Source organism: Gymnoscopelus braueri, assembly GCF_963280865.1.
Source record: "Gymnoscopelus braueri genome assembly, chromosome: 13".
NCBI lineage: Eukaryota > Metazoa > Chordata > Actinopteri > Myctophiformes > Myctophidae > Gymnoscopelus > Gymnoscopelus braueri.
The window spans coordinates 39,224,284-39,239,397 of record NC_137615.1 but is presented as its reverse complement, the minus strand read 5'-3'; the positions used below and the strand labels follow the sequence as shown (position 1 = coordinate 39,239,397).

The 15,114-nt window shown below is 40.8% G+C and overlaps 1 protein-coding gene across 1 annotated transcript in view; it reads left to right on the top strand.

Moving 5' to 3' along the window:
• The window catches only part of LOC308098459 (cAMP-dependent protein kinase type I-beta regulatory subunit-like), a 131,955-nt gene that overhangs the window by 91,226 nt on the left and 25,615 nt on the right, over positions 1-15,114 (top strand). Inside the window, 1 exon segment of the mRNA XM_080446817.1 lies at positions 6,589-6,747. Coding sequence (XP_080302943.1) covers positions 6,589-6,747 — 159 coding nt within the window.

Here is a 15,114-nt window from a genome sequence, read left to right as displayed (position 1 = left end):
GCTACAGTCAAACTGGCCCAAATACGGATGCCTGTAGGGCTGTAGGTGCACGCGCATTTGTGCGTGTGTCCGAGCGTGAGCAGTTGACGTTTGCCTGCGTGCAAATCTTAGCACGGGAGTAGTGGTGCGTGTGTGTTACGCGTTAGGTGTCCAAGGTCGGGTGTTTAAAGTCCCACTGCGCAGGATTCCGTCCGTCACCATTCCTCCACAGACAGACAGACAGACAGACAGACAGACAGACAGACAGACAGACAGACAGACAGACAGGCAGAGAATTAGACAGTGGTGGAAAAAGTACTCAAATGTTTTACTTAAGTAAAAGTATCAATATTGCAATGTAGAAGTACTCTGTTACAAGTAAAAGTCCGGAATTCAAAATTTACTTGAGTAAAAGTACAAAAGTATTGGTATGAAAATGTACTTAAAGTACCAAAAGTACAAGTACTAAAATGTTTGAAAATAGCAGATCTACAAGCTCACAACGCGTTGCGATGCGACGCGTTGTGAGCTTGTAGATCGGCTATTTTTAAATAGCCTATGTATAAAATAGGGCTAAAGTGGTTAATGTATGTTTCATAATATCCTTATGTATATCTGAAGTAGTAGAAGTAAAAGTATTGGAAATTGGAAATATTCATGTAAAGTACAAATACCTAAAAAAATTACTTTAGTACAGTACTTAAGTAAATGTACTTAGTTACTTTCCACCACTGGAATTAGAGGATGGATGGATGGATGGAGCGATAGCAGGGATAGACAGCCTTTTAGTGGATTCCTTCCCAGGGCTTAGTGGGGATCAAATGCTTAGGGGGCAAGAGTAGCCAGAGCAGAGCAAACAGACAGGAAGGTGTGTGTGTGTGTGTGTGTGTGTGTGTGTGTGTGTGTGTGTGTGTGTGTGTGTGTGTGTGTGTGTGTGTGTGTGTGTGTGTGTGTGTGTGTGTGTGTGTGTGTGTGTGTGTGTGTGTGTGTGTGTGTGTGTGTGTGTGTGTGTGTGTGTGTACAAATGTTCGCTTTAAAAATAATAAAGATTTGCAAAACATCTCATGATTTTTCAAAAATAGCAGATCTACAAGCTCATAGCGTGGCACTCGGTGCCACACTATGAGCTTGTATATCTGCTATTTTTGAATAGCCAAAGTATAAAATAATGGCTAAAGTGGTTAAAATGTATGCTTTCCTGGTTGTAATGGGTTAATGCACATTCACTTTCCATGCCAAGGACCCCTGTTGCTTTTCAGGATTCAAATTCAAACAGCAAAAGTAGCAGATCGACAAGGTTGTAGATCTGCTACTTTTGATGCTTTTGTGTTTTGTGTGACGCTGTAGTATGATCAAGTATAGGGCGTTGATTTACGGAAAAACACAAAAAGTTTGAATAATGGAGATAAGAGGTTTCTGCCCGACAGCAACAATTTATTTATTCATTTGATTTGTTTGTTTATTTATTTATTTTCTTCTCCTTTCCAATTAGACACCTTGGGACCCCCTGGGGTCCACCCGCACATTGAAAACCATGTCTTCTCTTGATAAAATACCTAATACCCTATTCACTCTTAAACATAAAGAAATAACAGCAGTAGCCTATAATAGCCAGTAACGAACGCACGCGCACGTATGGATAGAAAAGTTTAAAAGAAAGACAGCCTACTTTTTTCGCCATTCTATGTCACACAAAAGTGAATTTGAATTGGAATCCATTTTATTTAATTTCAAATGCATTTAGTTATACGTTAACTTTATGAACTTAACACATTGGGTGCCAAAACCGTATATATACGGTTTTGCGCATACTAACGTTGAGTGCCAAAACCGTATATATACGGTTTTTGAAAAAAAAAAAAAAAAAAATTACTTTTTTTTTTTTTTCCTTCACAGCAACAGGAAATATCACTCCTACAAGATTTAGACTCCAATCCACCTCCTGGTTAACTTATGACTTCAAAAACCTGTATCTCGGCTCCTGTGCACTTTTTTTTTTTACAATGTTAATTGAACTATTTTCAACTGGCTGCAACTATGGAATGGATTTCCGAATGTTTTAAATTTTTTCCCCCCGATTGTACGAGACCTGTATGTGTGTAATGAGGGGATCACCGTGAGGACGGTGATCACTGAAAATATTTTGTGACTACTTGAAAAAGGTTCAAAATGTTTAAAAAGTCCTGGCACTCAAAGTATAATATTTTAATAAACCTCTGGCACCCAATGTGTTAAATACAAATACATTGGACATAAAAAAGACAATAGAATGTTAATACTAGTCATTAAGCTACTAACCTAGACTGAAGTAATTAAAGCGGGTCATGTTTGCAATTGTAACAGCTGAAATCAATAATATATCAGTATTATGATATTAACCTGTGGGCCGCATTAAGGGAAGGGGGGGGCCGCATGTGGCCCCCAGCCCGCCAGTTGCCCACGTATGGCCTAAATGATGTAGAAGGGAAAAAAAGCTGTGTAAAGCACGCTACAAGGAATGTGCCACATAAAGAGGGTGAGGCGTGAGTGATGGAGAGGTAAATGCAGGTATAGGTGCAACTGCAAATGCAAGTTATTGGTGTTTAATGAGGCGGAGGCGCGCGGCGGGGCCGAGGTGGTGGCGGGGCAAGGGTGGCGGGCTCATGATGGTGACAGTGTTGTGTTCGCACCTGTGTGTGCACCTAAAGACCCTTCTGAAAGCTGTCCATCTGGTGTGTGGGATCTAGCCTAAATGGTGGAAAAAGTACTCAAATGTCTTATAACTTAACACATGTCTTAAGTAAAAGTATCAATACTGCAATTTAGAAGTACTCTGTTACAAGTAAGAGTCCAGAATTAAAAATGTACTTAAGTAAAAGTACAAAAGTATTGGTATCAAAGTGTACTTAAAGTACCAAAAGTAAAAGTACTCACATGTTTGAAAATAGCAGATCTACAAGCTTGTAGATCGGCTATTTTCAAATAGCCTAGGTATAAAATAGGGATAAATTGGTTAATTTTATAACCAATTTATAATATAATAATTTATATCTTCAGAGTAACTAGTAACTAAAGTTTTCAAATAATTGTAGTGGAGTAAAAGTACAATATTTGCCTCTGAGATGTAGTGGAGTAGAAGTAAAAGTATAGAAAATTGGAAATACTCCAGTAAAGTACAAGTACCTCAAAATTGTACTTTAAGTACAGTACTTGAGTAAATGTACTTAGTTACTTTCCACCACTGCTACTAGCCAATTACAACATAGTCATAAGTTGGTAATCTATGCATATGAATATATACAGTATAAGCAAATCACTTTAGTCACGCCAATTGTCTACACTTGCAAAGTGAGCGTAGCCCAGCAGCAACCATGACACATTTTCATGTCACATCGTAACCTACGAGTATAACAAAACCCAAGTTTTGTGTGGGCTGCTACAGCAGTTTACGCCGTGATTGGTGACCTATACCGAAGTGTGACTGGTCCCTGTTCGTCGATTCCATCAGGAGCAGAAGCTGCGTGAAATCCCATCGACATTAATCGCTTCATGTATCTCGGGGTGAAACGGGCTGGTTTTAATTTTACAGGCACTGCATCAGATTAATTCTGACGATTAAAACAGCACTCCGCCAACTCTAGGCACTGTCTTGTTCAATCTGAAATGATCCACAGACTTCAGTACACAAAAAGAAAATCTTTCCAGATGTAACCCCCATTATGTGACAAGTGCCATACTCTTCTCCGCAGTTATGTTCTGTGACCTAAGTCAGCTCCATTGTGTAAATGTATTCCAATTTGTATCAGATATGTTGCATACAGTAATGGATCCTGACCCACTTCTGGTGGTGCTGCTGGGAATCTCTGATCAGTTTTTCCCGCTTAACAGATGTCAACAACTACCGCTGTCTTATGCACTTATTGTAGCAAAGAAACTTATTTTTAACCCATTCAATCCGGGAACACATCTGTGTCATTTTTCAGATTTCTTTGGGCTATTCAAAAATAGCAGATATACAAGCTCATAGCGCAGCACCGAGTGCCGCGCTATGAGCTTGCATATCTGCTATTTTTTGAAAAATCGTGAAAATGTGTGCAAATCTTTGAATGTATATTAAAAAGAATTACTCAAATCTTTGCTTCTGGGGGTCCCTGGAACAACATATTTTGAGATGGGGGCCAAATACATATCATTTTCGGGGTCCTTGACATGAAAATAGTTTGAGGACCACTGATATTATAGCAAAATGATTTTTTTTCTTCAAAAAACAGGATTTAGAAGACATTTGTAGAATCCCCAGAAGCAAAGATTTGAGTAAAAAATCTTCACTTTAAAAACGATATATTCAAAGATTTGCACACATTTTCACGATTTTTCAAAAAATAGCAGATCCACAAGCTCATAGAACGGCACTCTGTGCCGCGCTATGAGCTTGTATATCTGCTATTTCTGAATAGCCAAAGTGTAAAAATGATACAGATGCGTTCCCGGTCTTAATGGGTTAATGTTTTTTGGAAAAATTATGGGTGGAAGAATTGGTAAAGCTTTCTCAAAACCGATTAGTTGTACAATATTGATGGCCCTCTTTGGTGTGACATGATGTAACTGGTGGGGTGATGCATCGGCTGGGGTGGGTGTGATAAGGGGATAGTTATTCTTGTTTCGTTCTTCTCTTTTTGTTCGTTTGTTTCTAATTAAAACGAGGACAAACGTGTTATACTGAATGCATTTTACAACTGCTGCCTCAATAAAAAAAGATTTGAATTAAAACAGCAGCCACCGGGGGCAGATATCTCGCCGATTACGGTGTCCAACAACAGTACTAGATTATATTATTATGTCAAACAAACATTCACTGCAAAATGCTCACAGGCATGAAATAAATGTATCAAAAAGATAATAAATAGTTTATTATGAACGTTTTTTGTTTTATTGTCACATGGGACATTCACAAACATTATTTTATCCTATTAAATCTCATGACCTGTAGTTTTCCAATCATTCTGCACAAGCAGCACATAGTGAACGATTACTCTACTCTAAGCTCAATCACTTAGCCCACATTCAATGAATTCCTTTGCACTTTGTTGAGTTGGATGATTATTTTACCATAGTTTTTGTCCATATGATATTGTCTGCTGTTGATCATAAAAGTAAACTGTTACTGCAACCTTGGACATGTTTTTATTTTCTTTCTCCTCAGTTTCTTGCCATAGAGTGCAGAACTGCAAGTACTTTCAGAACATGAGATAATTTCATAAGCATGTGCAGTACAACATTGTACAGAGCTTGAGGACTTGTCCTGTCATGCTGCTCCCTGTAGTTTGTATTATATATTACTTTCATAGACTGACTGATCAGCTGGTGAACGCCTTTTGGTTGCATGCTCTAACTTCTATTATTTTTATGTCAATTTGGACAGATTAACCCATTAAGACCTGAAGCCGATACTACAAATGTCTTTTAAATCCCAACAGTTTTCTAAAAAAAATGTATGTTTCTATATCAGTGGTGCTCAAACTTTTTCATGTCAAGGACCTCAAGGACCCCCAAAATGATATGTATTTGGCCGCCGACCCCCATCTCAAAATGTTTTGTTCCAGGGACCCCCCAGAAGCAAAGATTTGAGTTAAAAATGTTGGCTTTAAAATAATATATATTCAAATATTTGCACACATTTTCACGATTTTTCAAAAATAGCAGATCTACAAGCTCATAGCGCGGCACTCTGTGCCGCGCTATGAGCTTGTATATCTGCTATTTTTTAATAGCCCAAAGTGTAAAATAATGCTTTTTAGCTCAAATCAAAAAATGACACAGATGCGTTCCAGGTCTCCATGGGTTAAATTCCCAGACTGATTTGCGGTCCATTAGGAATCAACAATAAGCATCCTTTAGCATAGCCCTTCCCCCCATATCCCAAAACGTTGTCGTCACATGGCCCAGACAGAATATAGGAAGAGAATATAGGACATGCCTCCTGGCAGAGATTTGCCCTCTGCTGAGCACGCTTTTCTAATAATAGTACCTGTCATGTTGGAGAATTCAATACATTGTCCAGTTATTCAGCTGCATGTATTGTCTGTGGTGTAAAGTAACTAAGTACATTTACTCAAGTACTGTACTTAAGTAAAAATTTGAGGTTCTTTTACTTTACTGGATTATTTCCAATTGTCTATACTTTTAATTTTACTCCACTACATCTCAGAGGCAAATATTGTACTTTTACTCCACTACAATTATTTGAAAACTTTAGTTACTAGTTACTTTGCAGATATAAATTATTACATTATTAAACATACATTAACCACTTTAGCCCTATTTTATACCTAGGCTATTTGAAAATAGCCGATCTACAAGCTCACAACGCGTCACATCGCGACGCGTTGTGAGCTTGTAGATCTGCTATTTTCAAACATTTAGTACTTTTACTTTTGGTACTTTAAGTACATTTTGTACAGTTTGTACTTTTACTCAATTAAATTTTGAATTCCGGACTTACTCGTAACAGAGTACTTCTACTTTGCAGTATTGATACTTTTATTTAAGTAAAACATTTGAGTACTTTTTCCACCAAGTAGGATTGTCTTAGTTAAATTGTATGTCCCTTGCTCTTGTCTTGGTCTGCAGGTGTACGTGAATGGCGAGTGGGTGACCAGCATCGGAGAGGGGGGTAGTTTTGGAGAGCTGGCCCTCATCTACGGGACCCCCAGAGCTGCCACTGTCAAGGCCAAGACCGACCTCAAACTGTGGGGCATTGACCGAGACAGCTACCGACGCATCCTCATGGTACGGCCATCTCCAATATGTATTAATATTAACCCATTGAGATTCTACAAATGCCTTCTAAACCAGTAGTTCGCACAATTTCAAGATTTTTAAAAAATGTTCAAAAATAGCAGATGTAAGTCGTACCGCGCTGTGAGCCTGTATATCTGTATATCCGCAAACTCTAAAATGACACAGATGCTTTCCCGGTTTTAATGGGTGGAAAACAAATGAATTTGTATAGCAACCTTTGGTGCTACACATTTATTATGGCACAATATTCACACAATCAAAATTACATTATTTGTCAAAAACAGGCAGTTTTTGACAAATAATTGCATTTTGAGTGTTTAACGTTAAGATCAGGGGTTTTCAACAGGTAGTCCGGGGACCACTGGTGGTCCGTGAAGGTATTGCATGTGGTCCCTGACCATGCATTTAGTGAGGAAGGAATGAAGATTTTTTGTTTTGTTTTCATTCCACGGAACAGCGCATTAATGAACTGGTGACCTCTGATGACGTGTCAATGTTGTCAGTTACTGGGAAGTCGGAGGTCAAGAACTTCCACAGAAAAGGGAATTAGAATCTCAAGAAGGGGAAGTGTAACGGTTTGCCTGATTGAGTCATCATTATTAGGAAATATGATGTTGCTAGGTTTTCAATGTAATGGGTCCCGGGACCCAAGGGTGGTCTTTTAGATGGGTCCCAGGGACATTTTATGAGTCCGACAAAAATTCACAGCGTTTAACTCGTGTTTCATTATAATATGGTTATATATATTCATGTCTCTAAAAGAAATCTACACAATTCCAAATCTGACAACTATAATAATTGCGAATTGTATGCAAACATAGAACAGTGCAAAGTATATGCAAACATAGAACAGTGCAAAGTATATGCAAACATAGAACAGTATATAAAGTAAATTAAATAGCACCAATATAGGCTTGCTATTTTAATATAGCAAAATATAAATATTAAAAGCTATATAAATAGTATATTTTTATAGTTTTATATACATGTAAAAAATTGCTATATAAAATAGGCTTGCTATTTTCTGTTGCCCTGCAGCAGGCTTCAGTATCTTTTTTGGTGGCATGTTACACCACTAACAACATTAATCAGAGTTTATTTTTAATTCACATTTGTTAAATGTGTTACCCATACAATCAGGTCTGCTCACGTCACGTTTCAACTCCGCGGATGGCCGGACGGCCCTTGTTGTGTTACACGCAAAAGTGTTACCCAAAAGAATTCGGTCTGAGCATGCGCAAAATGGCGGCGTCCGTGGAGTATTATTATCAGTTCTATCGTCTTTCTAAGACGATTTCTACGTGGATTTTATTGTTTATAAAGTAGGATGTGGCCATGCAAAATGGAGGTGTCCCGTGGATTTGTAAAATATTCGCGGTAAAAAAATATGGGTTTGATTCCCGCCGGGGACGCTGTGGGTGCTGGGGGCGTGTCCTCTCCTCTGCGTCATCAGTGCCCATACCCTAGGTGGGGTTGGCGAAAGGGCCTTCCTGTGTGGAGTTAGCATCTTCTCCCCGTGTCCCCTAGGGTAGGCACCCTCACAAAAAACATGCAATAATCCTGGTCTCTGTACTGCCTCCCCCTGGTCAGCCTGATGGCGGGGAAAGGAACTGGTTGGAATAACGTGTTCCTTCCACGCGCTACGTCCTAGCGGGGAAACTCCCCCCTGTCAGGTGATAAGAAGCAGCTTGCTCACTCCTCATGTATTGAAGGAGGCATGAGCTCAGTTCTGGGCTCTCCCCAGGCTGGCAGAGGGAGAGTAGCGCCCACATAGGCAATTGGCACTGGGTGAAAAGGTTTAATGGAAGGTTGGATAAAGTAAAAGAACAGAATAAGGGTAACCGTGGTATAGGAATAGATCAGTGATTCTCAACCTTTTTTTTTTAGCTCCGGACCACTCGCATATTTCAGGTAAATAATGCCTAATACATTTAACAAAGGTATTTTATTCATGTATTAACATTTTCCCATGGACCACCTGCAGGCCTAATTATGCCATGGACCACTTGTAGGCCTAGTCCATGGACCATTGGTTGAGAAACAGTGGGATGCATAGCAAGTGTTACCAAAGCATTCATCTTAGCTCATATCCCCACCCAACACCACAGTGGTCCCCAGGTTGATTCTTAGTCAGGGTGGTGGTCCCTGGTTCTACATGGAAGTAGCAGGGCATCAGTCAAATTCCCAAGTTCTCAACGTGGTGTCTTTGAGGGGGTTCCAGGGGGTCCCCAGCTAAATGATTGATAGCTAAAATATACTTAAAGTACCAAAAGTAAAAGTACTAAAATGTTTGTAAATAGCAGGTCTACAAGCTCACAACGCGTCGCGATGTGACGCGTTGTGAGCTTGTAGACCTGCTATTTTCAAATAGCCTACATGTAAAATAGGGCTAAAGTGGTTAATGTATGTTTTATAATGTAATGATTTATATCTGCAAAGTAACTAGTAACTAAAGTTTTCAAATAATTGTAGTGGAGTAAAAGTATATTAAAAAAATATTTGCCTCTGAGATGTAGTGGAGTAGAAGTAAAAGTATTGAAAATGGGAAATACTCCAGTAAAGTAAAAGTTCCTCAAAAGTGTACTTAAGTACAGTACTTGAGTAAATGTACTTAGTTACTTTACACCACTGGCATTTGTACTGTATATTCTCAGAGTTAAATGAACACTGAGGATTTTACAGTGTCGATTCGGGTCCCAGAGATATGAAATCAAATGGGGTCTGTGGGCCTGATCCATATCAAACTGGGGGTCCTTGAAATTAACCTCCTGATCTCAGGGTGAAAGTAGAAGCAGTAGAATCCACAGCTCAAACCTCTGCTCTGAGAGAATAAAACCTGCTTTAGTCTGCCTGGGTGCCATAGCGTTGCTATGTACACTGACTCTCTAACCACAGCCCTGTGTGTGCGGTTTGGCCAGAAAATGAAGGTGAAGCATAATTGGCTGCAGGGGGGCTTACTTGCCACAGTACAGCGAGCGCTTATTGCACCCTGACAGAGAGCAGTTGTTACGAAATGAAACTCCCCACTTTGGCTGTAAAGTAGTGCCAGTAATATTTTGAGTTATGCATTGACGTCTATATCAGTAGCAGAATGCAGAATTTATGTCAGTGAGTTTTGGTGCATTTATACCCTGAGGCAACAATTACAGAAACCGTTTTGATTATTTACTCTACTATTTACTTAACAACTCAAATATACAGTACATTGTACAATATAAAATGTACACTATAGATGGCTGGGATAGCAGCGTAAGTACCGTAGATATTAACTATATTATCTGTTCTGACAGTGAAGAAACCACATTATCGGCTGCAGTACAATTCTGGGGTGAAAATTCATGAAAATAGCTCATCTAGAAGATATTTTCGGGCAGTGATGGATAGTTACATTTACTAGTACTGTACTTGAGTAAAAAAGTTTTCTTCTACTCCACTACATCTCAGAGGCAAATATTTACTCCACTACAATTATTGGATTATTATTAGATTGTGTTACTTATTCTGATGCCAATACTTTTGAACTTTTACAAAAAAAAAATAATACCAGACCTTTTACTTGTAACGGCGTATTTCTACATTGTGGTACTGATACTTTTACTTAGGTAAGAAATATGAGTACTTCTTCCAGTACTGTTTTGGGGGAGATTTGGCGTAGAAGTGGAAAAAGGAGCAGATCATCTCTGGAGCCCTCGGGGACCCAGGACAACCAAGCATGAAGGGTTTTAACCATAGACTGTAAAAAAGAATGGACAAAGTGACGCCATTGGTTTCTACAGACCGTAAATGAAGCCTATTTGTCAGCTATTTCAAATCCTCCATCTTTCTATATCGCGTCATATCCTGCACGATGCTATTGGTTGGGTAGCTTGTCAAGCAAGAGTGGGGGCGGGGAATGAATGCTATTGGTTGGGTAGCTTGTCAAGCAAGAGTGGGGGCGGGGAATGAATGCTATTGGTTGGGTAGCTTGTCAAGCAAGAGTGGGGGCGGGGAATGAATGCTATTGGTTGTGTAGCTTGTCAATCAAATCATCCCGCCCCTCCTAGAGCATACTGTACCCTACTTCATCCTATATAAATAAATGGGACCATGGAAGCATATAGTATTTATGACGATGTTTATTAAGGTAAGAAAATCAAGTCTAAAGTTCGTCAAAAACCCAACCACTTGAATGGAGAAAAAATCTTTCTGACCCCAGCAGGGGTACAACAGCGAACTTACAGGTCATTCATATGAACTTTTACTTCCTATATAGACAGCTTTGACTCAATTTCAAAGCTGGAAGCTGGGCCCTTGGTTTTAAGTGGGTAATACGAAATAGACGATCCACGGGAATCCCTTCATCTTCATGCTATAATCGCCAAATTCCATTTTTTTACGTGCCGCCCATCAGTGGGAGAAAGTGAGGGCGAAAGACTTGAGCTCGTTGAACCTCCTGAGAGGTTTTCTGCCCCGCCTTGTCATCCTGCATTTACATTACACGCGCACGCCGCTCGCAAAACGGGTGGTCTTTCAACTGTGATCGTTCCTCCTGGCAACCCCCCCCCCCCCCCACTCAACCTCTCTGCACTCCTTAAACACTCTTTTCACCCAGATCTCTATCACAGACTCTAACATATCACACATATCCATACCCGCACGCGCACACACACACACACACACACACACACACACACACACACACACACACACACACACACACACACACACGCACACACGCACACACACATTCATTACTATATACTTGTGGTGGGGATGTCACAATTTTAGCCATTTTGCATTTATAATAATAATAAAACGTATTTACCGTATAAAGAGCTTTTCAGAACAGGTTTACGAAGTGCTTCACAAAACGAGATGAAAGCAAAACAAGATATAACGTTAATGAATGAAAACTAGCAGTAGTAAAAACCAAACAATAAAATAAACTTCAGTTGGAAACAAAATAGCATCAAATAGCATCAGAAGACAAGTTCAAACACACGCGAAAGTATAAAGGAGGTTAATGCACACTATAAAAAGCCTAACCCTAACCCCAAAGCCTGAGTTTAGTTAAGTTGCACGCTGGTGTCAAAAATAGCCCATCTACAGACTATAACTCTAACTCCAACCCCTAAAGCTAACCTCATTGGTTCTCAAAGTGGGGTCCGGGGACCCCCAGGGGGTTATACTTTGGCTATTCAAAATTAGCAGATCTACAAGCTCACAGCGCGGCACCGAGTGCCGCGCTATGAGCTTGTAGATCTGCTATTTTTGAAAAATCCCTGGCCCAAAATATCTCTGAGATAAGGGGGGTCCGCAGCCAAATATCATTTAGGGGGTCCTTGACATGAAAAAGTTTGAGAACCACTGTTCTAAATGTCTAATCCTAACCCCGACCTGAATCTTGACTGAAGTGTAACTCTAAAAATCATGTTTAACCATAGAACAACCATTTCTCCAATTGTCCTCACAATGTCTATTTCTCAAATACCTGTGGGGGACATTTGTCCCTCACAAGTATAGTAATAATACAAGTACACACGCACGCACGCACGCACACACACACACACACACACACACACACACACACACACACACACACACACACACACACACACACACACACACACACACACACACACACGCACGCTTGCTCCTGTAGCTCCTGTCTCTATTTCTCCCTCTGTTCCTGGAGGGAGGGAGGGAGGGAGGGGTATGGAAGGGCAGAGCGATGAGGTCTACTAATACCTCCACACAGACTTCCCCATCCCGGAGCTTATCTAGGAGGAATGTCTAAATGTTTAAACTGGGAACATGGGGAGTTCTGCCCTAGCTGTCACACACACACACACACACACACACACACACACACACACACACACACACACACACACACACACACACACACACAGCGTACACACCGTATTGTAATTAGTCGTCTTTACAAACCCTCCTTGCGTGTGTGTGTGTGTGTGTGTGTGTGTGTGTGTGTGTGTGTGTGTGTGTGTGTGTGTTCAAGCCTCATTTCATGCTATAAATGAGTTCTTGTCAGCAAGCGACACCACGGTGCAACAAAGCATAAGTTACCGTGTGTGTGCAAGCCTGCACCACAAGCCACTCAGCACTATGTTCTGTGGTCCTATGGCTTCATGTGTGCAGTGGAACCGATTGGACCCCGCAGAGAAATGTGAAAAAGAAAATAAAAAAGCTGTGCAATCCTGCACGTATACAGCTCTGAGCTCAGCACAGGACTGGCACCAGCCAGGCCAACACTCATGTCACCTCTTAAGCGCATAGTTTCATCGAGGGCACAGCCTACCCTGGTAACCTTTCTTTTAGAGGATGCTCTCTCTCTCTCTCTCTCTCTCTCTCTCTCTCTCTCTCTCTCTCTCTCTCATTCCTCTGCTCCTCCAGCTCTTCCACCAACAGCGGCAGGAGGCGGGGCTGTGAGGGTGCGCTGCAGAATTCAATTATGTAGACCTGCAGTTAATTACTGCTGTCAATGATTTGTAAAGCTGTTTTTACAAAGTGTGTGCGGTATTCTGGCCGGCTCCGGGGCCAAACACACAACGAGCGAGCGAGCGTTGCTCTGTGTGTGTGTCTGTGTTCTTCCAGTAAAAACTCTTGCTGACTGCCATGTGTCTGTAGCTGCTTAGTTAGCAGCTCTGGGGGAGGTATGTTGCTACTTAGTGAGCCCCCCTCCCCGTACACACGCACACACACACGCGCGCACGCACGCGCACGCACGCACACACACACACACACACACACACACACACACACACACACACACACACACACACACACACACACACACACACACACACGCACACGCACACGCACACACACACATTTGATTGCTTTATTTTAATCCACAGATAAACAAGTAACAGTTAGACGAATATTTGATGTCTTAACCCATTAAAACCGTGTCATTTTAGATTTCTTTGGCTATTCGAAAATAGCAGATACACAAGCTCACAGCACGCTACTTCGTGCAGCGCTGCAAGCTTGTAAATCTGAAGAAGAAAAAAAATAATCGTGAAAATTGGCGCAAATCTGAATATATATTTTTTTAAAGCAAACATTTTTAACTCAAACCCTTGCTTCTGGGGGTCCCTGGAACAAAATATTTTGAGATGGGGGTCGGCGGCCAAATACATATAATATATAATGTTGGCGGTCCTTGACAATTGATGGCTTGACCGCCACTGTATTTATGCATTGCAGCGGCACAGAAGCATCGATTTACAAGCATTACAATATAAATCACGAGTCAATTGGATGATGCAGGGTAATCCATCACATGTAGCGTACTGTATGTTGTGCTTATGGATACAGGAAACACTGTCTCTTCCAGGCTTCCAATTACAGCAGAAATGGAGGAGCACTTGGCAAGCTGGCTTGGCTTCGCTTTAATAGAGGCCTTGCAGTCTGCTCTCCCCGTACAACTAGTCTGTGGACATGTCCACGAACAGTCTGTGGACATGGACATACAGTATGTGTACAGTATGTGTCTGTACCACTAGTCTGTGTATTTTTTCAATATAAAAAAAAAAAAGATATGTAATCTATCTATCTCACTACATATGTGTGTATCAATCAATCAATCAATCCGCAGGAACAGATGTCGACAAGGTGTGCGGAATGCGGAAGTAATCTGACGGAAAAGATGCAGGTCGGAAAAGATGCACTGGAGTTGAACAGATCTCTCGTTCTCAACAAATATGTATCGAAAAATGATCAACTTAGTGTGGAAATGCTCAGAATATTTCCAGCTTGTCAGAAATATGTATTGAAACGAATATTGTATAGTACTGTCAAAAGATATACGCTAATTTACTTCAAATAGCAAAGGGTTAGACTTTGGTGGTGACGTGTTCCCGGTCTGGCGTATTGAACGACAGGAGATTAATCAAATGAAATATTTTAAATATGCAATGTTCACAGCTTCACCAACACTGTGAATGCTTGTCTTTGTTCCATATTCTAAATTGAAAAGTCATGGTTTCGACAGCTGGGTAAACATTTCAAGATGTCTATTTGGGGTTCAGATAACTTGATGAGCATTTTACCTCCATCGTGCTGTACCGTATATAGAGAGGCCGTCAGGGAACCGGGAGGTCGCCGGTTTGACCCTCGGCTCACTCAGTCAAAGTTTGGAGGTGTCCCTGAGCAGGGCTTATAGGTGGAATAGGAGAACGCTCGCTTACTTTTGCCGAATATATTCCTATTATGACATGCACAGAATTGGAATGCTAGAGTTGATGTAGTTAAAGCACTTGCCTCATCCCTGATGCACACTGGAGGTCCATTAGCTGCAGGGAGGGGTATTTAATAAGGCCAAGATGTCGTAACCTTATCATGAGAGATGGC